Below are 27,437 nucleotides of genomic sequence, written 5' to 3'. Positions count from 1 at the left end.
ATTATTGTGTTACTGTCAATTTCTCCCTTATGTCTGTTAATATTTGCTTTATATATTTAGGTGTTCCTATGTTGGGTGCATAAATATTTACAAATATTATATCCTCTTGTTGGATCGATTCCTTTATCATTATGCCATGCCCTTCTTTGTCTTTTGTTACCATCTTTGTTCTAAAGTCTATTTCGTCTGATATAAGTATTGCTACTCCAGCCTTCTTTTTTTTTATTGGAGTATAGTTGCTTTACCATGTTGTGTTAGTTTCTGCTGTATAATGAAGTGAATTCCATTTGCATGGAAAACCTTTTTCCACCCCTTTGCTTACAGACTGTGTGTGTCTTTTAGATCTGAAGTGAGTTTCTTATAGTCAGCATATAGATGAATCTTATTTTTTTATCTATTCAGTTATCCTGTGTCTTTTGATTGGAGAATTTAGTCCATTTACATTTAAATTATTGATAGGTATGTACTTATTGCCATTTTGTGTATTTTTTTCTGGTTGTTTTTGTAGTTCTTTTCTGTTCCTTTCTTCTTCTCTAGTTCTCTTCCCTTGTGTTTTGATGTTTTCTTTAGTGTTATGTGCGGATTTCTTTCTCTTTATTTTTTGTGTATCAAGTATAGATTTATAGTTTGTGGTTGCCGTGAGGCTCTTATGTAACCATCTGTATATAAAGCAGTCTATTTTAAAGTTGATGATCACTTAAGTTCAAATGCACTCTAAAAGCACTACGTTTTTGTTTTTTTTGTTTTTTTGTTTTTTTGTTTTTAGCACTACGTTTTTACTCCACCCTCCACATACTTTACACCTTTTTATTTTGTATATTCATTCATTATTTATTTTATTTATAGTTGCTTTTACTACTTTTGTCTTTTAACCTTCATACCAGCTTTATATGTGCTTGATACATCAACTTTACCAGATATTTGCCTTTACCAGTGAGGTTTTTTTTTTCTTTCAGATATTTTCTTATTTCTAGTTATGGCCTTTTCTCTTCCTCTTAAAGAAGTCCCTTTAACATTTCTTCTAAGGCCAGTTTAGTGGTGATGAACTTCTTTCGTTTCTGCTTGTCTGGGAAACTATCTCTCCTTCAATTCTGATAATAACCTTGCTAGCCAGAGCATTCTTGGTTGCAAAGTTCTTCTGGGGTTTTTTTTTCTAGCACTTTCAATATATCTTGTCACTCCCTTCTGGCCTGCAAAGTTTCTACTGAAAACTACACTGATAGCCTTGGGGGGGGGGGGGCGGTTCCCTAACTGGTCACTAGCTGTTTTTCTCTGGCTGCTTTTTAAATCTTCTCTTTCACTTCTGACACTTTCATTATAACGTGTCTGTTTGGGACTTTCTGTGCTTCCTGGATCTGGATGTTGGTTTCCTTCCCCAGGTTAGGAAAGTCTTCAGCCATTATTTCTTCCAATAAGTTCTCTACCCTTTTCTCTTTCTTCTCCTTCTAGGACCCTATAATGGGAGCGTTAGTATGCTTGATGCTATCCCGGAGGTCCCTTAAACTGTCCTCATTTGTTTTTACTCCTTTTTCTCTTTGCTGTTCAGCTTGGGTGATTTTCTACTACTCTGTCTGCCAGATCACTGATATGTTCTTCCGTATCATTAATGTGTTGTTGATTCCTTCTAACATATTTTTCATTTCAGTTATTATAGTCCTCAATTCTGATTGTTTCTTTCTTACACTGTCTAACTCTTCATTGAAGCTCTCACTCTGTTCAACCGTTCTTCTCCCAAATTTGTTGAGCATCTTTATGGCCATTACCTTGAATTCCTTATCAGGTAAATGACTCACCTCCATATCCTTAAGGGCTTTTTCTGAGGTCTTATCCTTTTGTTCTTGCATTTGGAACATGTTTGTCTGTTTCCTCATTTTGCTTGGCTCTCTGTGTTTGCTTCTGTGTATTAGGGGAAGCAGCTACTCTCTCAGTCTTGGAGGAGCGGCCTTGTGTAGGCAATCCTTCTCACTCAGCCCTGCGCTAGCTCTCAGTTGTCTCTCAAACCTTTGCTGTTGTCTATACTGCCCGATTTAGTCTTAATAAGCCCTGTTGTTGAGGGTGTGTTGAGACCTGTCGGTGTTCCAAGGGTAGGAATCTCACTTAGCTCCTACTCTCAGGGTGACTGGATGCCAGGCCCTCAGGCAGGAGCTTTTAAAGGATACAGATACAGGTATAGATACAGATATAGATACAGATATAGATATACAGTCCTGTGGGGCAACAATCATAATTCCTGTTGGCCTCCAGACCACGAGATCCAGAGGTGTCCCCTGGGAAAGAGTTGGAAAACTCAAGGCTCCTGACGAGTGTACAGGTTCCTTTCTGGGGAGCTCACTGAGCTGTAGGGGAGCCAAGGGGGTGCACAGGGATAGTGACCCCTCTTACTTTCCTTGGGGTCACCTCCTTAGCATCTGGATGCGAGGGAAACATGAGGCCTGTCCTTCAGGGTGAAGCTCCAGGCTAAGTAAACAGGCCTTTTTCACAGGAAGACTCGGGTGGTGTTTCAGTCGGCTTTCTGGGCCCCAGGGGTGGTGGCCTGACAAGAGCTGTCTGCATGGTTGTTACAGTCCCAGGGAGCTCAGGGACACCAGCCCTGTGGCCACCAGGGACAGGTGATCAAGGGGCATCCCTGTGTGGACTGTCCACACCCACTGACTTTACGCAGCTGGAGAGCGTAGGGGCGGGGCTGGCTGAGCAGTGAGAGCCCCTTGTCTGCACATACACGTGGCTTCAGGTCAGGGCCCAGGGGTGCCAGGACTGCCCGTGCCCCACCCCCAGCCCCAGAGGGGGTATTGGCTGGCGCTCTCCCCTTCAGCAATGTGGCAGGACAACACCCGCTCCCTCACCCCTGCATCCAGCTCGCCCGCCTATGCTGGCAGCTTACACAGGGCACAATAATGGTGTCTGCCAGTACCTGGGTCTCCAGGGGACATTTCCACTGTCTCCACCCCTCCGCCGATGCTCTCAGGTTCACAAATGATGTTCCTTCACGTACGGTCTGGGAGCTTTTCCAGCTACTGTTATTTCACTGGTCTTAGGCGAGTGAGACCACACGTGAGCGCTTAAGAGGACTCTCGGTATCCTGGGAACTTTGGGACACTTGGACACTAGCCACATTAGTTTTCTGAGCCGGACACGTTGGGGGCTTAGCTCTGGTGCAGATCCCAGAGGCCAGGTGTCTGATGGGGGCCCTGCCCCTCAATCCTGCGGGAGAAGCCTGGTCCAGCGAGACACCCCACCACCACCACTGTGCGCCACCAGGTCCCTCTGCCTCCCCTGCCCATCTCCCCATGGGCTTTCATCCTCTGTCCCGGAGCAGGTGCTCAGCTGGTTCTCCGGTTCCTTTCAGACGGAACTGATCCACAGGCAGCTGTGTCTTTGCTGTGTCCGTGGGAGGGGAGGTGGGTTCAGGCTCTTCCTACAGCACCATGATGAGCCGCCCCCACAGGTCATTACTTCATTACAACCACTTTCTTCTGAGTCTGTCTCCACCCGGTACTAGACCCATCTACTCATAGCCGTGGGTAGCACTTGTTAGAAACCGTACAGTCCTGGGCCTGTAAATGGCTCCATTAACAATAATCCACCAACTTAACTCAGCATTTATTTAAATTTAGCAGATAAAGAACCAGGCTGGACAGAAAGTCATCAATGGCACGAATTATAATAATAACATTAATCCAGCACACTCACTATTCCCGGAACTGTGCTGAACCCTGTGATGTTCTGTGAATTCAGTCTGACTCCAGGGAATCCTCTTATCAACCTAGGAGCCAAATGCTGGTACCCGCCCCCCCGTTAGAAGGCAGGGGTGTGACGGGCTAAGGAAACCAGCCACGCTCACGTGGGGTCTAAGAGCAGCTCCAAATCCAGAGTCCACAGAAGCCATGCTCTAAACAATCCCTCTGTCTGCCTAGGAAGGAAAGCTCCAGATTGTCGAACTACCCCTTAGAAACCACTTCCTTAGCTATTCCCTGGAATACCGCTTCCCAATCCACAAATCCATAAATTCTGGGCTGATAATTGTACCAGCACACTTGGTTTTGGGTCTCAATCGCACACCACTTCCAGTCTGCATGCTGGAGAAACATCCCCTGCAATGTTTCAGCACATCTTGGTTCCAACAAATAGGATAATTATAGGAGGGGGTAAGGAAGAAGCCATGTGGGCAAACGGTAACTAAAGCCTTTTAAATAACCCTCACAAAATTTCATGCCCAACTGCTGGTTCAGACTGCAAAACAAAGCTTTGAAGAAATACCAGGAAAAACTCATCTTCTCTTTTTTCCCAAGAAAATACAATTTTCATCAGACATTAAAGTCCTTTTGGGTAAAGAATCCATTCCAGTTGGCTAAGCCATTTATGAGGCCTATTTAACCCAAAATATAAATGCAATAAAAGTATGATACAGAATTAAGGGCGAGATACTTAAGGATGACTTCTCAGGAAAACTTTCAAAAAACGTGAAATTATAGGTGACTCATCCTTCCAACTCTTATGACTAAAAAGAGGCATGTGACCCGCAGTGGGCCAACAGGACACTGTGTGAAATACCTGCAGTGCTCACGAGCTTCTCTGAATTTGAAGAAATTCTCCCTCCTTCAGTCAACGTAAGTTTGAAAGCTTGAGAGCTTTGTGGTTGTCCGAAGCTACACAGCAAACCTAAAACGCAGAATCAAATTGTGTTCCAGAGGTTTGTTGGTCTTTTTACGAAAGTCAAACCAAACCACAAATCTCTTCAGATTCTTGAGGCCACAGGGTCTCATTAGAAACCAAAGCAAGAATTTTCTTCCAAAACCGTACCCCAAAATTGTTGTTGCGAACGATAAATCCCAACCAGTCTCTGTCCAGGGCCAGAACGGCAAGGAGAAAATTATACGATTTCCTCGGTCTTCTGACTGAAAAAGACCTCCACCTGTTCTGGTGCCTCTACCCCGAGTGACCTAGCCCTCCCGACGGAGCCCAGGGCATCCTCGAGACCCGGCCCCATGTCACCCTGAAATTAGGAACAGGGACTCGGCCGGGACTCGGCTGCCTCACCAGACACACCTATCGCTTCCGCATCCCTCCAGGCCGGTCGACATTTCAGCGACGTGCGACATCTCAGCGACGTGCGACATCTCACATTGCAGTGTCTCCCAGCACCTTGATCACAAACGCTGCCCCAGTCGTGAGGGCTGGGATCCTGGCAGTAGGGGCCCTTCCCCTGCCTGTGCCTCAGCTCCAGGGCCTCACCCACTGCGGCCGGGGGCGTCAGCTCTGGAGCACCTGCACCCTACCCCGCCCCTGCTGAGCAGGCCTAGCCTCTAGAAGACTTTCCCGGACAGTCGTTACTCAAGTGCGGCAAAGGCAGAGGGTTGACTGCAGGAGACAGAAGGTTCCAGAACAGAAGCCACTGGGCATCTCGTCGCAGTCGTGCTGGGGGAATGCCTAGCCCTGACCCTTCCCTGCGCCACAGGCGCTGAGAGGCGAAGGACAACATCCCACACACACCCTTTCAGCCACAGGTCCTGTGACACCAAAAGTCCCTGGGACTTTAAGCGGCAGCTGTCATCGGGGTTCGCGGAGGCTGTGCTCAGGCCGCCCCTCAGGACAGCCTCCCTCCCCGCCTCCCCCGCCGACGGTTCCTCCCCGGGGCGCTTCCTCACGTTGCCCTGCTGCAGGGGGAGGAAACAGTCACCCCTGTAACTGGCGCCCAGCCTGCGAGATCCTGAGAGCAGGACCCCGTCCCCTCCCCGCTCCAGGCCCGTGGGCACCTGCCTCCCAGCGGGGTGTCATTGCATGTCTGCTGGACCAGAGGACGGAGGAACAAAGAAGGGCTCCACTGGGGATGGACAGGCGGGCTGGGGACCGCGGATGAAGCTGGGCCAACGCCTGGCCCGGTGGACCCTGCAGCGGCTCCAGCCAACCCGAGTTGTGACCATAACCAAAGCTCTAACAGCCTCTGAAGTCAGAAATAAATCTCATTACACCCTTGGAAGCAGGAAATACGGAAGAGATCAGAGAAGTGGTTTTCATGAGATTTTAGGCTCAGAGCACCTGAAGCGTGTCTCATAAAATACGCATCAAAACTCAAGTTCTCCGCTGGATGCAGATTTAAGGCTGGGCCGACCCGAGAGCCACCACACTCCTAGTGACGGAAGGGTTATCATAATAAACAAGGGACCCGTGACACTCAAAGGACCTCCCACCCCCAGCTGTCCTCCCAGCATGGTGTGGATGGTTTCCATATGGAGGTTTGCAAAACTATTTTACATTTTGGATAAAAGCCACACCCACTGTGGTCACGTCCCCCTTGTCCAGAATAAAACAAGGATGACAGATGCCCTCAATGCCCAGCATAAAAATACGAACGCTGTTTGCACATCAGCCCTGGAAGGAGTCCCCAAAAGAGATGAGTTTTAAGGGGAATTTAGAAGAAAAGGCGTATGCATTAGACAGACCCCAAAGTCAAACGCCTAGAGAAACATGAAAGGGGAAACTAAAATACAGGCACATGTGTTTAAAGAGCTGTTTGAAGGCTTAATGAGGAGCATTAAATCGGAGCCATATTGTAGGATTATGGAATTATTTCTGGCTTGAACCTTGCAAGATATTAAATGAACTCACGTTAATTTCTCTTTTTAAAAAATAAAATGGTAAGATCAAGAAAAGAATATTTAGTTTAGAATTGGCTGTCCATGGCTGTGCCCATCACTCATTTTACTCTAAATCTCTCTCCTCCGAAAACAACTGACAGCCTGACAGATAAAAACATGCCAATATTCCATAAATAAAGAGCCATCAGAACAGACGCTAAGAGTAACTGATACACGCTAAGATGCTTCTCTCCTCACACAAACAAGCTATTATTTTAACAGAACTGTGTGGTGGATGCTTTCACCTGTCCAAATAGCAAAAGCAAGTCTCTGCAAAGTGGGAATCAGAATGAAACGTGAACAGAAGCTCACAAGATTAACTGTACGGAAATGGAGCAATTTGGTGGCGGACAAGCACACCTTCCCCTGTGCAGCCATCAAAGTGACAGTCCTTTTGTTTGTAAATGCGCATTGCCTCATGTTTAAATACTTTAACAGCACCCAAGGACAGAGCCAGACTTTCATGTTTCTAAACCGTCTCTGGAATGTGTGTGTGGTGTGTCTATTGTTCATTGTGTGTGTGTGCGCGCATGTGTGTCTTGTGTGTCTGTGTGTGCATGTGTGTCTGTGTGTGTGTGCCTGTGTGTTTCTGTGTCTGTGTTCATCGTGTGTGTCTCTGTGCATGCATGTGTGTCAGTGTGTACATGTGTCTGTGTCTGTGTGTACCCGTGTCTGTGTGTACCCGTGTCTGTGTTCACTGTGTGTCTGTCTGTGTGTTTACGCATGTGTACCTGTGTGTGTGTGTCCATGCACGCGTGTCTGTGCGTGTCTGCATGTGTGCACACCCACACACTTAGCTGTACTTGAACATCAAGAGCCACAGCTACATGGACCAACTCCACGTCTCAAAGGTGAGGCGAGGTCTCACGTCCACATCCGTCTGTGTGTCTCGGCAGGTGTGGGGTGCCCTCTGCAAACAAACAGGTTGCTGCCCCCGTAAAGCCACAGGGAAGGCGGATGCAGCTGGCGACCGGCCAGGTCTCGGAGTTGTGTGATATCACGAAAAGGACACAGGCCTCACGTCTTCTGAAAACACGGCTCCTGTTTAGGGCCCGCACTTTTCTCTCCCTCTGCAGCTGTCTAACCATGAAAAGCCTGTAAGAGACATCAAAATGCAGCTATTTTCTACACGGGGCACATTCCATAAAACCTGAGCTTCTCCCGCGGAGCTGACACCTCTTCTCTGCTAATCCCCTGCCTCTCATCTTTCTCCTTCTCTCATCTCCCTAATCCATCTGATTCAACCGCCGTCTCCGCTCACCTTCTGTGGCTCCAGGCCTGTGGCTCCACCCCCAGACCTCCACCTGCACCCAGACCTAAAAATGGCACCACTCGCCTTGCTCTGGGACCCAGCGTGGCAAGGCCGCATGCCCCAGAGCTCAGGCTCTGGGCTGTGCTGACCCCAACTCCGTGTATGAAAATGTGCCCACGTACACTGTGTACAAACCAGACGCTGGGCGGTTAAAGCGTGGATTAGCTCTCAGCGACAGGGTGGTCAGAAAGCTCACTTGAGGCTCTGCAGCTCTGCTCAAAAACATTCCTAACTTGCGTGATGTTTCCACGAAGGGACATCAGAAGCAGGATTTACCAGTCTCTTCTGCGACTTCATTACCGTTTTAAACAGCAGTTAATGGAACAGAACCAGGAGGAAGAAACAGCGCCACACGCGACTGCAGTACGAAACCCAAAATGTAAAACGACCACAGGAGAGAGACCGCCGCGGTCGGTCTGCTCAGACGGAGCCCCAGTCCTGCCCAGAGCCTCGACACGTACATGTGTGTGTGCTGGGTGGGGACGAGGGTCACCACAGTCACCACGGCCTCGCCAGCCCCACGGGACACTTGCAGACACCGCGTGTCCTACCTGTTTCAAGGACAGATTGGGAAGATTCGTCAGAAGCATTTCTAAAGGGCTTTGGAGACGCTAGAAAAACGCAGGCGTGAACTTCCAACAAGTCTCCAGAGGCAGCCTGGTCACGGCAACCCTGGCACAAAGTGAGGGGAGAGGGTTTCCGTGTCTTTGGGGAGGGGGCACTGAATTAGGAAACAAAGGATTGAACGGATGCTAAATACTGAAAATCTTTCAGCTCCAGCTGCCTCTTTCCATCCTAAATTCCGAATAACCCACCTAAAGGGCCAACGAATCACACCAGCATCACCCTCCACGCCCTTTGCTTCCTTCCTTCCCCAACATTTCCATCTGTGGGTCTGATGTAAGCGGGTCCACAACCTTCTTGCCTAATTATATCTTCCAAGGTAGCACAAGCTTCCCGACACCTGTACACGCACACATAAATACATACACACAAAGACACACCCTTGTGCACACACATCCCGCTCATAACACACACACCACACACAACATGCACACACCGCCCCCTCTTTCCTTCTTACCCCCTTCCTGTCTGATCACCTCCCCCAGCCCTGAAAGACCAGCCCTCCCTGTTCACCAGCATGGAAGCCTTCTGGGGAGAAAGAAGTCCGTCCTCTCCTGCACACGTGGTGTAGGACGTGTTTCCTCCCTGAAGCTCATGAAGAAAGAGACAACGTGTAGGTTGATCATGACACTGAAGTCCTGCCTCAGCCGTGACCCTGGCTGCCCTGGGACCTCGCATGAGCTCCTGACCTGGCCTCGGGGTCCTCGTCAGCTGACAGATGTGACACCCACCTTCCAGGGCACGTGGGAGGGTTGAGCCCAGTAACAAACACCAAAGAACTTTGAAAAGCACGTAAACAGTTTAAACACGTTGTGCGTGGCTCGTTGATTAAATTAGAGTCAGCTCCAGATGCAGTCCCACCTCTTTGAGGCAGATGTCATCGAGGGTGAGCACCACACTTCCTCCTAAATCATTCCTTGCCTCATCTCGCCCCGTGAAGAATTCTGCGTCTGGAGGAGACCCCCAGTTCCCGCTCCTGTGAGGCCCAGCCGCCCTGCAGCTCGGGGAGGGATGGAGCTCCTGTGCTCTCCTGGGGCAGATCCCACTTTTGCAGGCCTAAAATTCTACATTTTTATGAGCTCTTTGTAAGGAAAAGAATACAAAATTACAAGTTGAAAATTAAGTACAGGACCTTAGAAGGGGCCTGGGCAAGTGAGGTGCCTCGTGGTAAATCTGCCTCTAAGCTGCTCCCCGATAGATGGAAGGTCCACTGAAGACACGGCGGGGTCTTGTCATCTTAGAGGGGTCCTCGGGTCGGAGGGCAGTGTGTGCTCAGAACTGCTGTGTCCCTCCTCTCCCACCTCTGGCAACTCAAGTTAAATCACGTCCATCAGCAGCTATTTCGAGGCACTGCTTTTGGGCCAGGGCTGCTGCAAAGACACACGAGGCAGGTCCCGGAGGTGAGGACCCACAAGGGCAGTGGAGGAAGAGGATGTGCGAACTAGTGACCGTGACACGCGAGGCGAGTTCTACGCTCACAGGATGGGCTGCGAACGCCTGTGGGCACAGAGGAAACAGCAAATCCTCTGCCTGCTCGGGAGGTGCACTGAGCAGACCTTCAGAGGACTGCCCGGTATGTGGGCGGGAGCACAGGGCACATGCGTGTGCCAGACCAGTGGCTGCAGCTGGTCCAGAGGCTCTGGAGCCTGGAGCATGGCAGCAGCGGGCGGTGAGGGGGCTGCCGCCATCACGAGGTGGCCAGCAAGGCCGGTCGACATTACCAGGCAGATCTGGGTAGCCAGCAGTCACAGAACACAGCATATCCACCAGGTCCCACTTAGTAAAACATCATCTCGCTGGGTTTAAAGTGGGGACAATAGCTAAGACATCCATGTTCATCAAGCAATTAATCCATCGATGTATTTGCTGCACGTGCCAGCCCTGCTTTAGCCTGAACCCAGGAGCGAATGACGAGATCCCTTCCTGTGGACACTTCGGGTCGGCCGGGGCGGGGGAGAAGACCAGGACCCCCGGACAACACAAGAACCTTTCCACGTTAATTCGTTCGACGTGGACTGTAAGTGCAAAGAAATTCAGAAATGGAAGGATTCCAGCGGGTTAGAGCCACGGAGGAGAGGGGCTTGAGTGTGTCCTGGGCGGAGGACCTGAGGCTGTGGGCTCTGAGCACACGGCTGGGCCAGAGCTAGGCCTGGAGCCGGAGGTGGGTCTGGGCCGAATCGCACCGGGACCCCCTGTGCTGCAACAGCATGGGTCTGGGGTCCTCGCACAGGTCACTCAACCTCCCTCACTTCCTCATCACTCGTCTGCTCAACTGCAAGATGAAACAGATTCACCTCTTGTATTTCAAAACCATGTAACTAGATGTTCATAAAGCAAAGAGTATCAATTATGGGTTGTGTACATATTAAAAAGCGCTAAAGAAGAAAACTTGGACAAGGAGCTATTTTTAAAAAGGTGGTGGGTTTACTCTAGAGAAATGAAAACTAGGTTCACACAAAAACCCATGCATGAACATCGACAGGAGCTCTATTGAAAAATATCACCTGAAGATGGAAACAACTAAAATGCCCTTCAATGAGCTGATGGAGTTTTTTAAATTGTGGTACATCCAGACAAAGGAATACTTCTCATCTATAAAGAAGAAAGAACTACTGATGTACAGGACAAGCTGTATGAAACTCAACGGTTATGCTAAGTGAAAAGGCCAGTCTCGGAAGTCTGTAAGTTGTATCGCTTCATTTGGACGTCTGTATAATGTCCTCAAAACTACAGGGTCGTGAAGAAGATCATGGTTGTGAGAAGTTCACTGCAGGGGTAAAGTATGAATACAGAGCGGTAACACAGAGAGGAGAAGCCATGGGACTGACCTGCATTCTGGTTTTCACGGTAGCTATACGTGTGTTAAATTTTCTAGAACTATGTGCCAAAAGAAGTGTCATTTACCATATGTTAGTTTAAAAAATAAAAGTAAAACTCTAAAAATTAAAAGGTGGTGGGGAGAAAGGGGTACCGCTATGTGGATGACATTTTCTCTGTTGAGGTCGGGCGTGGGGAGAGGCAGTAGAGGGAGTGGAGGGGCCTCCAGAGCCCCGCACCTCCTGGGAGCCAGATTAGCAGACAGACCCCGGGCTGGGGCGGAGGAACAACCCCCAGGTTTCGAGGCGAGCGAGCCCTGCCCCAGTGGAGTTTCCAGTCCTGAGGAAGTCAGTCCAGGGACCGTTCACTGGCTCGGGTTCAAGGCAGCCGGCCTCCAGCCATCTGGGTCCCGCCAAGCACCTGAAACTGGCCCTTAATGGAATAAACTGTGCGGTGTAAACAGACCAGAAGAGACGCATCTGTGGCCACGGGGAGCCCCTGACGTCTACGAGGACGGCGGAGGCTGGTTCTGTGTGTGTCCTGGTCTGGACTGCATTTTCTTTCAGAGAATTCAATTTCTTTCCAGAGCAGGTGAAGAGAAGGAATGTGAGGCCAAACGATCAAATTTCATCCAAAAAGTACAGAAGTAATGGAATCAGCCATTACATTAATCCTCATCTTCAGACAAGTTTTTCTCAAAGTCAGCGGGTGCCAAGAAGTGGGCCAAAGGTGACAGCCGGCTCCTTCCTCCTGCAAAGGCCACAGCAAAACCCACTATCCTCACCCGACATTGCGACGAAACTGCCCTTTGGCTGGACAAATAACAGATCCCAGTCATTATTTCTTCCTTAAACCCTCTGTCCGTGGTCCGGGATCAAAGCCGCCCTCCCTTGCAGGAGGGGCTCCCAGCCGCCCCGAGGGGTCAGCGGGCCCCGGGCTGGGCTGGGGCCGCATTTCCAGGCAGTGAGACAGGAAGATCTCCAGGGGCACAGCTGCACTCTCTCCCGGACTTGTCACTCACCAGTCGTGTGGCCTGAACAAAATGTCACGCTTTCTGAGCCCCGATTTCTTTCTCTGTAACTTAGAGATGCGCCCACCCCTCCTCCCTCAAAGGGTCGTTGGAAGGGCCACGCCGCCAGCAAGGCTGCCAGCAGTGCGTCCGTCACCCCGGGGGCAGAGCCGCATCTGCACGGTGGGGCGCTGAGGTCCGGGAGACGGCCCGCTGGACCGAAAGGTCTGGACCCCCCAGCGAGCCCCGCACAGCCCGCTGCTCTGGGCCTCATGGCCTTCGTTCCCAAAACAAAGGATCCAGGGACCTCCGTGTTCTCAACACCCTTAATACAGAGGCGCCTCAACATTCCCCCTGGGTCTAAAATTCTGACTCTAATGCATAGCGAAGTACTTCGTAAAGTGTTAATTTTTACATAAACGTGAGGTTCTATTAGTAAACTGCTCAACAGGCCTGGTGCCCCAAAATGGAACCAGGGGCACCCCACCTTCTCTGGCTCCACTCCGAGGGGCCCAGAGCCCTGGCGTTAGAATATCGGAGAAGAAAACACACCCCTCCAGCAAAGATGCTGGTTTCCTTGGGTTGGATGAAAAGAGCTTCCCAGGAAAGCTCCCCGCCCCGCAGTGACTCCTCACCTACGTAGTCCAGACTTCAAACCTTCCATCCCCAAAGTTACGTGCAGAAAACCAGCTTCTGCAAACAGCCCTCCTCTGACTTAAATCCATTCACATACAAATAATATCTTTATTCCAAGGAAAAATGACCTTTTCCTCAGGCCTTGAAACGCGTTTGATCAATTGCAATGATCATTTTATAACATCAGTGAGAGCTCCTTTATTCTTCACTGTTCAATAGGTATCTGAAGAGCTCTCCCAAGTAAATCTACAGAATTTTTAAAATATCAAGTTTCTCTTCTTAAAGCTCTATACAGCACGGAGACAAATACTGCTCAGATAAAAATCGGAGTGAGGACATTTGAGACCGTCCTAACACTCGGAGCTTCTCAAATACGTCCATCAAGGTCCCCTGAGAACAAAGAACCTTGAGTGAACAGTCCCGGAAGTCTGGGGACAGAACTGTACGTGGGCTGATGTCAAGCAAAAAACCGTCCCTGAAGTGAGCGTTTTAATTTCAGCGTTCATGCAAAACGATTGCGTTTTATTTTTTTAACTTACTTTTTATTTTATATTGGGGTACAGTTGATTTACAGTGCTGTGTTATTTCAGGTGTGCAGCAGAGTGGGTCAGGTACACATACACGTATAGCCAATCTTTTTCAGATTCTTTTCCCATATAAGTTATTACAGGATATTGAGTAGAGTTCCCTGTGCTGTACAGGTCCCTGTTGATTATCTACTTTATACGTATTGATAGTAGTGTGTATATGTCAATCTCAAACTCCAAAATGTTTGTGTTTTAATGCACGATATTCCCTATGTGTGTTCTGATACAATGTGAATGTTTTAAATTATCTACCAGTTGAATTCCTTGACTCTGTACTGCCACATCCTTGATACCTTTAATTCCAAGAGTTGACGTTCTTGGAAGCAGCTCCGGGAAGCTGCGCCTCGCCTGCCTGTAACTCGTGGTCACTGTACGCGGTCACAGGAGCTCTTGGAACTCAGCAGAAGTAGGGGCTGCTGGGGTGTCTACACCCTCAAGTCCAAACAGGGAAGAGTTCTGATGACATTCTGAGTGAGGAACTCCTTTTAACCTCCTCCTTGGACTACTGGTGGCTCCACAAGCGTCAGGTAGGAATGGGTAGAAAAGAGACACCCCACCTCACGTCTTGTCCTGTCCATCTTGTCCCCCAGCTCGGAGTTGGAGCCGTCAAAGCCAACATTCTCTCTGACACATCCTACGAGTGTGCCACACACCTCCCAACCTCCTGTGGATTCTCAAGTACAAGCAGTGCGAAGGTGAAGTCTGGGCACGGGTACCATTTTTATTTACGTGTGAAATATCTCGGCGGTAATGAGGTGACCCTGCTACGAGCCCAATGCGGTGACTACAGCCTGTTTAAACTTGACCCAGAATCGTACTTTCAGATGCTACAGCATCTTCCTATCATTTTATAAACATATTCATTCACAAATGGCTGATTTCTCCAACTGTGACATTCACCTCACAATGGAGAAGAAATACTGCCCTCCCTGTGAAAACACACACGAATTCACATCTACCTTCTCTGAGCAGGAACTCATCATTTCAAACTTCACAGAACTTGCCGTAAAGGTGCCCCTGGGTTTTCGTTCGCTGTGCAGCGGGATGCGCTCATGAGTCTGCGAAACTAACATTAACGTCCAACAAGGCAAATCCCCAGACCCCCGTCCCAGCACAGGAAAGGCTGATTTCTCACGAGGCAAAGCCAGCCTCCTGCCCCTGGAAGCTCCTCTCTCTGCAACATGCAGCCTCCGGACAGAAGTGGGCCTGGAGGCAGGGGGGCACCTCTCCTCTTCACCGCCTCCGCCTACCGTGGCCGCAGGCCCTGCCCATACGAGCGCTGGGCGAGCCCATCCTGGCCCCCGCCCTCTGCAAAGGAGGCCCTATTGGCGGGTCTGTATGGTCTTGGCCAAAGGGGTGAAAGCAAAGCTCTTCTGTGGTGTGGCCCCTGAGTGTGTGGAGTCCCCAGGATGAGGGGCGCCATTCGGGTTGAGCCTGGGGTGTGCAGTTGCAGGCACCGTCCCAGGGTCCAGTTCTAACCAACCGCTCCCATTAGAGCAAACTAGTCTTTCGAACAAGGGGCACTAAGACCTAAAATACAGGAAAAAGGACATTGGACTGAGGGGTTGGAAGAAAAGAAATATGGGAACAGGGACCGCTGGGCACCCCAGACCAATGAGAGTACTTTGCTTCCTTTGATAACGAAGCATGGTCCTCAGCACGCACAAAAGATAAAAATTCTCCCCTCTCTTGGAGAACAAAAAACATATTCAATTAAGGAGCTCCTGTGCTAGAGGAAAAGGCAAGCGGGGCCCTTGACTCCACGAGGGGGCTTGCCCAGGGGAGCTGTTTGGAAAGTGAGATTTGTCTGCCACTGAAGTGTAGACTTTTGAAGAGTCCCACGCCCACCGAAGTCAAGATGCGCCAAAGTTTCGGGATCCACATCCGCCCTCAGCGACAGAGGTGACGGTGCAGAATGGCTCCCACACGGGCACACGATGGGCCCTGATGTCGCCCAGCTGCTGCAGGAACCCCGGCCGTGGCAGCAAGGGCGCTGGGAGCTGGACGCCTGGTGTGGGCGCCTCGGAGAGCCTGGGTGAGGTCGTGCCCTGTCCACTCAAGGGGTCGGTCAGCTTCTGGAGCCGCAGGGAGAGGACATTTTTAAACAGGATGGAATTTACTCCTACAACACAGCCGTCCCCCAAAGCCCTCTGAGCTGTCCTGGCCCCATAATGGCCCAGAGAGGCCACGGGGACAGTGCCTGGGATATTCTTGTCACCATCCTGTCACTTCCCGGCCTTCATCTGGGCCTCAGCATCGAGCTGTAATTGTTCCCTCTCCCCCATAAATGCAGGACCACAAGCTGCAAAAATATAAGTGGAGCAACAAGCAGAAGTCCAGACCCCGGGACCGGAATCCGTTGCAAAGTGGACTGCACAACTTAGCTATCGCGGGAGGAATAGGCGCTCAGAAAGCCCAAACCGAGTCCAGAAGCCAGAAAACACGGGGATGGTCGTGGAGCTACTAGGTCTGAACTGAACAACTTAGCTGTCGCGGGAGGAGTAGGCGCTCAGAAAGCCCAAACCGAGCCCAGAAGCCAGAAAACACGGGGATGGTCGTGGAGCTACTAGGTCTGGACTGCAAAACGCAAGGCCACCCAGGAGAGGTGACTGTGTATTTTTATCCCTGGGTAGCAGAGGTAGCCACAGTCACCAGACACCCGGGAAGGCGTTCGCAGATGCCTATAGGAATTACCATCACTTTGCAGGCAGAGCCCTGAGGATGACTAAGGACGAAGCCAATCCAGGGGCAGCAAAGTACATCATTCTATTTCCTTTGCTATTTTTTCTAATAATGACAATTGTAATGAACATTTATGGAACACTGGATTATACGCTGAGCGTTGGGCCAAGCGCTTTATACGATTATCTCCTTTCATTTCTAGAACGAATAGGCGTGAGAGGGAAATTCTCGAGTGACTACGAATCAGACCTACTAAACTGTCAGTTCCTCAAAGGCAGGCACTACGTTCACTCATCCCAGCTCAGTGCTGGGAGAGGAGTAGGCTTTCAGTAAATGTTTGTTCAATCATTTTTGTGAAACCAGAGGCGGGATTTGCTAGTTAGAAGCTGGTTAGCAATATCAACCTGCCTGTCAGCCTTTAACCAGTGTTCATTAAACCCGTTTAATGTACGTTTAAAGAAGTACATTGTATCCTCCTCCTTTACGTGATGCTAAAGATGCCACAAGAGAACAGGACATTTCATGCCAAGTCACTAAGAAAAGCATCATTTTCTCTCACCAGCATTTCAATGTTTCCAAGTTGAGTATTTGCATATAAATAGGAGACAGCATCTCAAATACCGAGAATAGACAGTTCCATCCTCCTGCATTGTCAGGGATTTTTAGTACTTCGAAAGAGAAAGATTTCTCAAGTCTATTATTTATATCTGCAAACTCCTCTGAAATCATGTACTCAGTCTGACCAACAAGTACAGCAATGAGCACTAAATATGGAAAGATGGGGCCACATCGGTAGAAAGGTTGAGCTCTACAGTGTGTCAGCAAAAAGTATATTCCCTTTGAATGTTGGTAAGAAATGTACAAAGAGCGGTCCTCAGCTTAAACAAGCTGCGATCCAAAACTGCACTTGTAAACAGTCCCTGGGAGCTGAGAACGTATTTTCCCATGAACGCAAAGCGGTAGCTGACGGTTAGTGTTGGTGGTAAGGAGCCGGGAAGGCATTTGGCCAGAATCCCAGTCCTTGACCCATCGGCCCCCTGAGCGGTCTCGGTCAGCCTGCTGGGGCAGAGCCAGGAGGCGGCAGGACAAGCCCGTCTGCTACTACAGGTCACCCCGGCCTGGTGACTTACACTGGACCACACGTGGGCCACAGGGACTGAACCGTAACGAACGAGGCCAGAGCCTGGGCCGGAGGCTGCTGACTTCTGTACAACCCTGGGCTTTGGGGGGTTGGTGAGGACGCTTTGCTCATAACAAAGCACCACATGATGGGGGCTCAAACAGCAGAAACATTGTCTCCCAGTCCTGGAAGCTGGAACCCCCAGATGGAGGAAGTGGGCGGGGCGCGTCCTCCAGGCCTGGCCCCGTGGCCTGGGGATGTGGGCCCCTCCCCCTGTGTCCTCACACAGTCGTCCCCTGTGTGTGTCTGCATCCTAATAGTCTCTCCTTATAAGGACACCAGCTATCAGGTTAGGGCTCACCTAACAACCTCTTTACCTGGATCACCTCTGAAAGGGCCTCTCCAGATACGGTCACATCCAGAGCTGCTGGGGGTTAGTTCTCCAACACGTGGGTTTCTGCTCCAAGGTGTCCCTCCTTTTCAGAAGACAGCAGCAAAGGAAAGACACATACCTGTCCCCAAGACCTAGAGCAGAACCGGCCCAGGCTGCCCAGACCAAGGACTTCTTAGGTGGGGAGGGAGCCCCCCAAGTGGCAGAAAGCCCCAGGCCCTCACACAAGCCACGAGGGAGAAGAAATCCCTCTACAAACCCTGTTCCCCTCGCCCAGCAAGAGGAGGACGTCAGCCATCCGGGAGCTTCTACCCACTCACCAGCACCCCAGCCACGAGGCCCCTTTGTCTGGACACAGGACGTTAGGCAGGGAGCAGGGAGCAGGCTGGGGGTGGTGCCTGGAGCTGCCTCAGTAGGCTGCAGTGAATGACTGAGCTGTCTGGGGGGAGACACAGCGAAAGCTTACTGAGCCCACAAAGTGGGAGAATTCTTCTATTAAAGGTTCTGGGTCTCAAGAACAGAGACTCACTGGGAACTAGAAGGGGACACTGGGGGAGCGGGAAGAGTGTCCCCTCCTTCCATGAACTGCTGGGGGCAGAGGAGGTCCTGGGCCAACTCTGGAGAACAGGTGAACTTTGACCTCTCGGTCCTCTGTACGATTTTCTGAGTCCCTCTATCCTAGGGTCATGAGTTTCTGTTCAGATCTCTTCCAAAATTAGTGCTACGCTCTCTGCCTCGCCAAAATTCCCCGTGCCATCACACCACTGCGTTAACAAGGAAAGGAATCGGATTGAGCTAACGCATGCAATGATATGCCGACAAATTATCCAGAAGTATTTCCATTTTAAAGGGGATCTAAGTGCATGTGAATCTACACCGGAGAAAACGAGGCAAGTATAACCATCAATGGGGATTCAACCCTGAGCTGTTCCAGGGCAGGAGCCGTGAGCCCTCACCTCTGCCCCCCGGACCACGCGGGTCTGCAGGGGTCAGCCTGCACCCCCGACGTGCGCCCCACCGTCCCGCCCACACAGGCTCCCCTCCATTTCTGAAGGCAAAGATGATCCGAGAGCTCCAAGCAGGCTCCGTGGGAGGAGCCGGCGGACGGCTGTGAAAGGTCACTTAACAGGAGCCCGTCCGACCTCTTCTCACGCACCAAGCAGTGCTCCGGGAGCTGCGCGGACCTGAGCGCACAGCCCTCAAGAGACTCCCAGGCGGGAGGCTGCGGCAAGGCATGTGGTTGAGGCCCGAGGCACCCAGCCCCGCCTCTCAGCCCTACCCCTCTGTGCCGCCATGGGGCACAGGTGAGTCAGGAGAAGCTTTGCCACCATCCAAATACACTGGTACAAATACTATGTGTCCGTACCAGTCTGTTAAGACCAAAGTAGACAACAGTGGTTAATCAATCATCAGTAATTGTTGAAGAGTTTCCAATGAAAGACGCCGTGCCCTGCACTGCGGGGCAAACAGACCTGCGTAAGCTGAATGCCTTCCCTTAAAGAGGTTTAACACCTGGGTGAGCCGTGAGCCTGCTCGGGGCTCCCCAGCCTCCAGGCACAAACAAGGTCACCATCGCGGGGCCTCTGCGGCCACTGCTGGGTGTGCGGCCCCTGCGCCACCAGAATGAGGGTCCCCAGGTAATGCCAGCTCTGCAGGTCGGGGTGGAGGGTTCCACCCAGTTGAGCGGGACCCTTGGAGCTCGTGACCTTGGTGGTCACGTGCCTCAGCTCCCACCTCCGGGCCCTCACAGCCTATGTTCTTCCCTGACATTCCTGCTCTGCACCTGGCGGCCCCCTCCTTCCCCTCAGACTTCCCTTGGGGAGAACATGCCCAGGGGCTGCCTGAAGGCCTTTGAGATCTGGACCCAGGACTCAGCAGGACAGCTCAGAAGTCTGCGACAGGCACGGTCCTCTGAAGCTTTCAACACTGCATATCCTGGAGGTGATGCTCAGGCCTCCAGAGCATCAAATGTTCCTTCCTTCTTTCCTTCCAACCTTCCTTCCTTCCTTCCTTCCCTCCTTCCTTCCATCCATCCTTCCTTCCTTCCATCCTTCCTTCCATCCTTCCTTCCTTCCTTCCATCCTTCCTTCCATCCTTCCTTCCTTCCTTCCATCCTTCCATCCTTCCTTCCTTGCTTCCTTCCTTCCTTCCTTCCATCCCCCCTTCCTTCCTTCCATCCTTCCTTCCTTGCTTCCATCCTTCCTTCCTTCCTTCCATCCTCCCTTCCTTCCTTCCCTCCTTCCTTCCATCCCTCCTTCCATCCTTCCTTCCATCCTTCCTTCCTTCCTTCCATCCTTCCTTCCTTCCTTCCATCCTTCCTTCCCTCCTTCCTTCCCTCCATCCTTCCATCCTTCCTTCCTTCCTTCCCTCCTTCCTTCCATCCTTCCTTCCCTCCTTCCTTCCATCCTTCCTTCCTTCCTTCCTTCCTTCAGCAAATCACCCTGAGTCCTACTCTGTGCACTGCATGCCCTAAAGCCATGCAGTGTTCCATGCAGAAGTGACAGGGGCCCTTTTCCCAACTCTGGGTCACATCTGGTCACCCTGGGGCTTCTTGAGCCTTAAGACTCCCAGACTCTTGCTCCTTTACCTCTGCCTGCAGCTCTGGTGCAGCGTGAGGTGGTGCAGGCTGGGGGCCAGTCTCCAGGGAGAAGTCATCAGCTCATCGGACCTCTTCCGGTTCCCCGGTCATCGTTTCACAAACAAAGACCCTGCCAACCACACGGATGCTGGGCTTGCCTCACGCAGTTCATCAGAGGCCCGGACAAGTCTGTAACCCCAGCTTCAGCTCCATCTGGGGCCTTCATGGCACGTGGAATGGTAAAGAATGAGATAGAAATAAATACCAGGTCTGCACACCAGTAGAGACACCAGTCGAGACAGCGTCCCAGGCAGGACAGATGGGGACAAGTTTGGGTTCCACGGTCACTTTCGGTATAGGAGCCGACCGGAGGAGAAAGGTCGCCTGTGACCCCGGAGGCTTTGGACAAGAAAACAGACATCTGTGCAGCTGCGTTTCCAGCAGAGGCTAGTCAGGGAAGGACACATCTACGAGGGTGAGTCTGTCAAAGACAAAACGAAGCGCAAAACTTCCAGATACTCTATCCTGCTAGAGAGTGGAAAACCAAAGTCACAGTTTAAAGGCAAAGGGGGGCTCCAGTCGATGGCAAACGCGTTGGAGCCAAAGAGGGATGCAGTCAGTAGCAAGAACAGGCCTCAGAGCCCTCCACCACCTCAGGCCTCCCAAACACCTGCTCTCATGGCAGTACTGCAGGCAGCACTCTGGGGGTCAAGGGAGCAGAGGCGACATTTGTGACAACGTGGACGGACCTGGAGCGTGATATGCTCGATGAAATATGTCAGACAGAGGAAGACAAATACTGTATGTTTTCACTTTTATGTAGAACCTAAAACACAAAATAAATATAACAAAATAAACAAAACAAAAACAGACTCACAGATACAGAGAACAAACTCACAGTCACCAGAGAGCAGAGGCTGGAGAGATGGACAAAAGAGGTGAAGGGGATTGAGAGGCACAAACCTCTGGTTACAAAATAAATAAGTCACAGGGATGTAATGTACGGCAAGGGAAATGGAGTCGACAACATTGAGATGACTTTGTATGGTGCGTAATCTATAAAAGTATCAAATCACTAAGTTGGGGGGACTTCCCTGGCAGTCCGGTGGTTAAGACTCTGTGCTCCCAATGCAGGGGGTGTGGGTTCGATTGCCGCTTAGGGAACTAAGATCCCACATGTGCCCGGCACAGTCCCCCAATTAATTAATTAATTAATTAAACAAATCTTCCTTAAAATTTTTTTTTAAATCACTATGTTGTACCTCTGAAACTAACATAATATCGTTAAGTCAACTATACTTCAATCAATCAATCCATGAAATTGCTTTTTTACAGTAAAATATTCAATCAAATAGAGAGAGAGATGATGGCATCCACAGGACCCAAGAGCCACAGTCGGGAAAGAGGCCAGAGGACAGAGGCCCCTCAGGGACACTGAGGGGACATGGGGGGCTTTGTGGTTCCCAGACAAAGCCTCTCTCCTCGGAGCACAGGGAAAGTAGAGGTGAGGTGCCCAGAGCTCAGAGGAGGCCTAACGGTGGCATGTTGTGTGTGCCGAGCCTGGGGGGGCCTCAGTCGGCCCAGCCACAAAATGGGCTACTCTTCAGAGTCGCGACGACACCAGGGCCCTTTAAGGAAAGCTCTTGGGATGGAGTCCGGTCAGTGCCAGCAACTGTTACCAGAAGTGATTATTAACTCTCATGTTCTCACTAGTTAGAAGGTGATGTTTATTTTTTTTCCCCATTTGGTTCAATGGTTCAACAATTCATCACCACTAATGACCTCGTTTAAAAATGATTGTTATGGTCACCAAAAGAGCACAAAAGGCATCCCCCCAGGTGGTCCAAGCTCTGCCCCAGGCTGTAGAGCCTTACCTGTAGGTGTTGTCAGGGCAGAGGGTGCAGCACGAAGGAGCCCTCCCAGCCCCACCAGGAATGACGGCCCCCCACACGGCCCCCCGACAGCAGGGCGCCCCACCGCCCAGCTCACACAGCCGGCTCTGCTGCCCCAGCCCCGCTGAGCTGGGCCCGGATGTGAGCAGCCGCTGGGGCGGTGTCGTCCCACGAGAGCCCTGGGGAAGCACCCTCTCCGATTAAGCAGGAGATGCACACAGGGAGCGCACTCTCGGCCAGTCTTCCGTCCTGCAGATGCGGACCCAGTGCCCGGGCGCTGGAAATGCTCAGCACACCCCAGAGACGCTCACTCCGGGCCTCTCCTTGAGGAAGAACAAGGCTTCAGCTGGATGCGCCCTGACCTGCAGCCCCCATGTCCTCGGACCGTTTACAAGTCAGACACATGGATGCTTGAGGCTCTGGCCTGGCTTTGCCACTGCCCGGCGGTGTGGCCCTAGAGCTCCTGTCACCTGAGCCTCTGTTTAGCGAGGGTCACAGAGGCCCCACCTGGAAGGGTCTCAGGGACAAAAGGACAAGCGTGTCACCGTGCCTCCAAAACCTCCGCAGCTGGCCCACCAGCCGCAGTTAACTGCAAAGTGCTGCTGAACGCGTGCCTGGAAACACGTCTGAAGCTCGTTTCTGCTGGCATTTGGCTTAACAATCCTGTCGTGGGCTCTGCAAACGGGTACCGTGCACCCGGCGGAGCATAGCACGACCACACTGGCCCTGCAGGGAAGGCCCTGAGCGGGGAGGGGAAGCCCAGTGTGCTCTGAGTGCGATTACCGTATGTACGATTTCTCAGAACCATGTGTCCCAGGGACAGAGCTGAAGACGAGGCTGACCTGCCCCGCCGCCCGGGGGTCTGTGTCCTTACAGCCCAGGACAGAGAGCAGGCTGGGGCGGGGGGCTTCCTTGGACAGCTGAGGTAGAGCCCTTCACCATCCACTTCCAGACCTCCTCCCCCAGATGAACACAGGAGGTCCTGTAGGTGAGCCGATCACCCACCAAGCCCGCTGTAAACTGAGTGCTTTTGATCCTCACGCCTCAGTACCCACTGAACTCCAACGAGTTGCCTTGGGTTACACAATCTTATTTTCTTCTAAAGCACAACAGAAAGCATCCTTTTAAAAGCACCCAAATACTTTGGAATCATCTTTAAACAAATCCATAAGATTTCACTAGGAAGTAAATAGCACTTAAGACAAGGATGCACTAAAGGAATAGCCCATTTTGACCAAAACAAACAGCAGCGTATTGGAGTAAAGACCTGGGCCTGGGAGTTTCCACTAAAACACTAGAAGCCTAGTTTCCCCCTCACATATGGGAAGATGGAGAGAAAGAAATTCTGCTTTTCTCCCCTCCTTCACCCACACAGCCTGAGGCTTCCCCTGCAGGCGTGCAGGTAACCAGCCGACACACAAGCAACGACAACTGGTCTGAGTCATCCTGGTCGGAGACCCACACACGGCCAGGCCAAGATCATCACCACGTCCTGTCTGAACCGTCTGCGGGGCTCACTCCGTCACAGCCCCGACGCCCGCTGCGTCCTGGCCCCTACGGGATGGGCCCCGTGGGTAGCCATTGCTCCTCTTCCGGAGTAAGTGAACTCGCAAAGACCACTGTCTCTACACACATCACCTCGTTCGGTCCTTACACAAAGCCTGAGTGGACGCAGAGCAAGGGGATGTGCAGGACCAAGGACCCGCCAAAGTCACGCAGGTCAGCCCAGAGCTGCTCCCGTGATGGTTCTGCCACAGGAGCCCAAGCTTGGGAGGCGACACCCTCCCCTCCCTTCCGAAGAATCCTCCTCAACCTCAACCCCTTTCCTGAGATCCCCACCGGTTCGGAAAGCGCTCAGGCACGGGCTGCCTCCAAGGGGGGCTGAGGTCGCTCTCACCTGCAGCGATGCGACAGCTGCATGCAGAGCAGGAAAGGATCGGCAGGGCGCCTTGCAGACAAGATTCCCACGGCCACGGGTGCTTGGGGGCCACCCCCGGATTCTGGCTTCATTCCTAAGCAAAGACCAAAACCTCGTCAGATACTGTTTTCTTCCCCCATCTCCCAGGCATGCTCTGCAGCTACCCACTTGGAAATTACTTGTGAGCTCTTCCAGGTCAGCCCTGGTGGGTTACAGTTAAAAGATGCCAAGTAGAGAATTCTGCTTACGTCCTAAGGGGAAGCCAGGGTCGCCCACTGTCTTCCCTGAGTGAATCACCATGTGCGTCACCAGGAGCATTGCTCATCTGGAAAGCTGGCAAAACGGCTATTAGTATCACACTTTGAAATATTCAGAATGCCTTACTAGGCAATAATACATCACTACTTAGAAAACAAGTGCCTTTGTGCCATTACTCAGAAGTAAATAAACAGGCATCTTAACAGAAATAACAGGGTTTTCACGTGGTAGGAGCAGACCTCAGACATTGCCTTTTCTACTTCCCTTTCATCCTGGACACTGGGGTTAGAGATCGAATTTTAGTTCATTCTCCGTAAAATAAGCCTTCTGAGAGGAAGTGTTCATTAAGAAGTTAAGTGGCTTCATGGAGTTCACCTGCTTGATCCGAGGTAAAGCATTTATATTTCAGCAAGAGTGAGTAGAAAACCACTGCTTCTACGAGATTTAAGACCATTTCAGCTTTGTCAGACCCAGGAGAGACTCAGTGACGGGGCAGCGAGGGGGACGGCTGCTGAAGGGTGTCACGCAGGAGAAGAGGGCCTGACCCCGCCGCTGCCCTGGGTCGTCTGGGTGCATTGGTTTAATAAGTATTCGTAGCTTTGGGACTCAGGGCAAGTCAGTCCCTCCCTCTTCATCACTCAACAAGTATTCACAGGGTTGCGACCAAGCCACACAAACGTCTGACCACATGACCTTCCAGGTCCCCCCAAACCTGGAGCCCATGATCCGCCCCCCTCGAGTGGGCACCCGCGATGGTCCACAGCGTGTAAGCATGTGAGTCGTTTCCGTCCACTGCTGTTCAAGTCTCCCGTGGGTGTCGAGTTGTAAGCTTTCCTCACTGTGCAGAGCAGAGAAGGGGGTGTGCCTGAAGACAAAGCCCAAGGTCAGGGCCTCCATGTCTCTCACAATCTGCTAGGAAAACAGTATATATTCTCCAGATACACAGCTATTTCCTACGTGGCAGGAGTTCAGAGGTGGGGAGGGGGAACGCGGGACGGACAGAAAGGTGCGATTCTAAGAAGAGGCAGGACAGAAGCCCACCTGGACAGGTATGGGGAGGAAGGACGCCACCCCCCAAGCCCGTGGCCAAAGCAGGAGACGTTAGGATGGGAGGCCTGGGCTCAGTTCCATGTATCGCCTCCATGGGGCTACATTTCTGGGGGTGTCTGTGAGGGTGTCCCGGGAAGGGAGGGGCATTTGAGGCAGTGGACTCGGTAAAGACGACCCCCTCCCCAACACAGGGCCTCGTCCGATCCACTGAGGGCCTGGAAAGAACAGAAGGGCCGAGGTCTCCGTCTCCTCCTGCCTTTGACATCAGGGCTCCTGCCTCTCAGGCTTGGGAATCCGGGACCCACAGCAGCTGCTCCCCCTCCAGCTCTCAGACCCCCAGCCTCAGACGGAACCGCAGCCCCGGCTTTCGGGGTCCTCGGGCGAGCAGACGGCAGCTGGTGGGCCTCTCGGCCTCCAAAAGCCCTCTCGTGTTCAGATCTCCACGTGTCGCTCTCGGGTGAGCCCTGACCGTGCGAAGGCTACTGAGCGCCGTGTAGTCCTGATGCCGGCCACCCGGGATCCACAGCGGCAAAGACTGGGGCTCGGACACTACCCCAGACTGCCCTCCCCTCACTCCCGAGGCGGGGGGTTCCCAGGCCACCCGCTCTTCTGACCAACAGGCTCCCCCTACCCCATCCGGTCTGGCCATCCACTGCAGTGACGTACAGAACTCAGGAAAATGCTGTGCTCACGCTGACGGGTATTATGAAGGATGCAAACCTGGACCAGCTAAGCAAAGAGACGCACAGGGCGCAGTCTCAGAGGGTCCCAAACACACACTCAGGGTGTGTCCTCCATGTGCACCACCAACCAGGAAGCTCACTCAGTGTCCAGAGTTTTTGGAGAGTCTCGTGACATAGGATGATTGACTGAACCCAACCTGCCCCACCGCCATCCCTCCCCAGAGGTCAGGAGGTCAGGCTGCACCAAAGCCCCAAGCCCCTAATCACAAGGTTCGTCTTTATGGCCCACCAGACTCCATCCTAAAACTATTTAGGAACCTGCCCGGAGTCACCTCTTTAGCATAAACTCAGGTGTGGTCTGAGGGACCCACATGAATAACAAAGGCGCCCTGACCACTGGGAAATTCCTAGGGCATAGGGTTTGGCTTCGTGGCTCTCTCCCTGGACCCTGTGGCAAGGACCAGGCGAACTCTTCAGGATACAGTTGTTAATGGGACCTTATTAATAGTTAGGGGACAAAGAATCCTGAGGACACAGTAGAAACATCAAGAAACTGTTTAATCCAAAACCAGGTTTATTTAGAGGCACTGAGCCCTTCGGCCAAACCTAAGGGAAGAAAACATTCCTGGGAATGTTATATTGCAATCTATAAAAAATAAGCACAGTGAAAATCATGAGATTTCAAGGATTACCTAAAGAAAACAAGAAGGGAAGCCTTTAGAAAGTAGAGGCTGCTGACAGAAGAAAAGTAGGACTTATACGGAGATGGGAACCAGAAATAAAATATACACTAAATAAGTATAAATATTCATTTTCCTGGGAAAAATCTCAAAATACGGAATTGCAATTAGATAATCTATTATACGTCATGGTTTTCACAGCTTCCAAGGGGCAGCTGAAGCCCCTTTCAGGCCAGGGCAGCATGAAGGAGAGGTGCCCAGATGTCCCTTTTCCACAGGAAAACTTAGCACTGTTTTCAGAGCTCCCCTCCAAGCCTTTAATTGACAGATTACCCTAAGATTTGTATGGAAAGTTATCTTAAGAAATGGAGAATCCACTTTCCCTTCTAAGTGACGAATTTCCTACCTTTCACTTGTACAGATACAGCTATGGAAGGGGAGGAGGCAGAGAAGGGGCAGAACCAAGTGCGTTTAGGAAGCAGGACACCAACCAAGAGGACGTGATATGAGAAAGAAGAAAACTGAGTATGATGTCTTTGCTTTCTGACTTAGGCGACTCTGTAGA

At 51.4% G+C, this 27,437-nt stretch overlaps 1 protein-coding gene across 5 annotated transcripts in view; it reads right to left on the bottom strand.

Moving 5' to 3' along the window:
• The window catches only part of LOC116743338, a 149,377-nt gene extending 124,857 nt beyond the window's left edge, over positions 1–24,520 (bottom strand). For 4 of the 5 annotated variants that reach the window (XR_004346739.1, XR_004346737.1, XR_004346738.1 and 1 more), the window contains exons 1-2: positions 24,381–24,468; positions 24,181–24,295 (exon numbers count right to left, since the gene is read on the bottom strand). Coding sequence is in view for 1 of the 5 variants with exons in the window: in XM_032611745.1 (XP_032467636.1) it covers positions 24,181–24,295; positions 24,450–24,519 (185 nt within the window). In the remaining 4 variants the exon portion in view is untranslated. Of the gene's footprint in view, positions 1–24,180; positions 24,296–24,380 lie in introns of all 5 variants that reach the window. The other variant, XM_032611745.1, reaches the window with a different exon arrangement.
• Between the last annotated feature and the right edge of the window lie 2,917 nt (positions 24,521–27,437).

The sequence above is a fragment of the Phocoena sinus genome, chromosome 18, assembly GCF_008692025.1.
Source record: "Phocoena sinus isolate mPhoSin1 chromosome 18, mPhoSin1.pri, whole genome shotgun sequence".
Classification (NCBI taxonomy): domain Eukaryota; kingdom Metazoa; phylum Chordata; class Mammalia; order Artiodactyla; family Phocoenidae; genus Phocoena; species Phocoena sinus.
The sequence above is the reverse complement of the archived record's forward strand: the minus strand, read 5'-3'. Positions and strand labels throughout refer to the sequence as shown.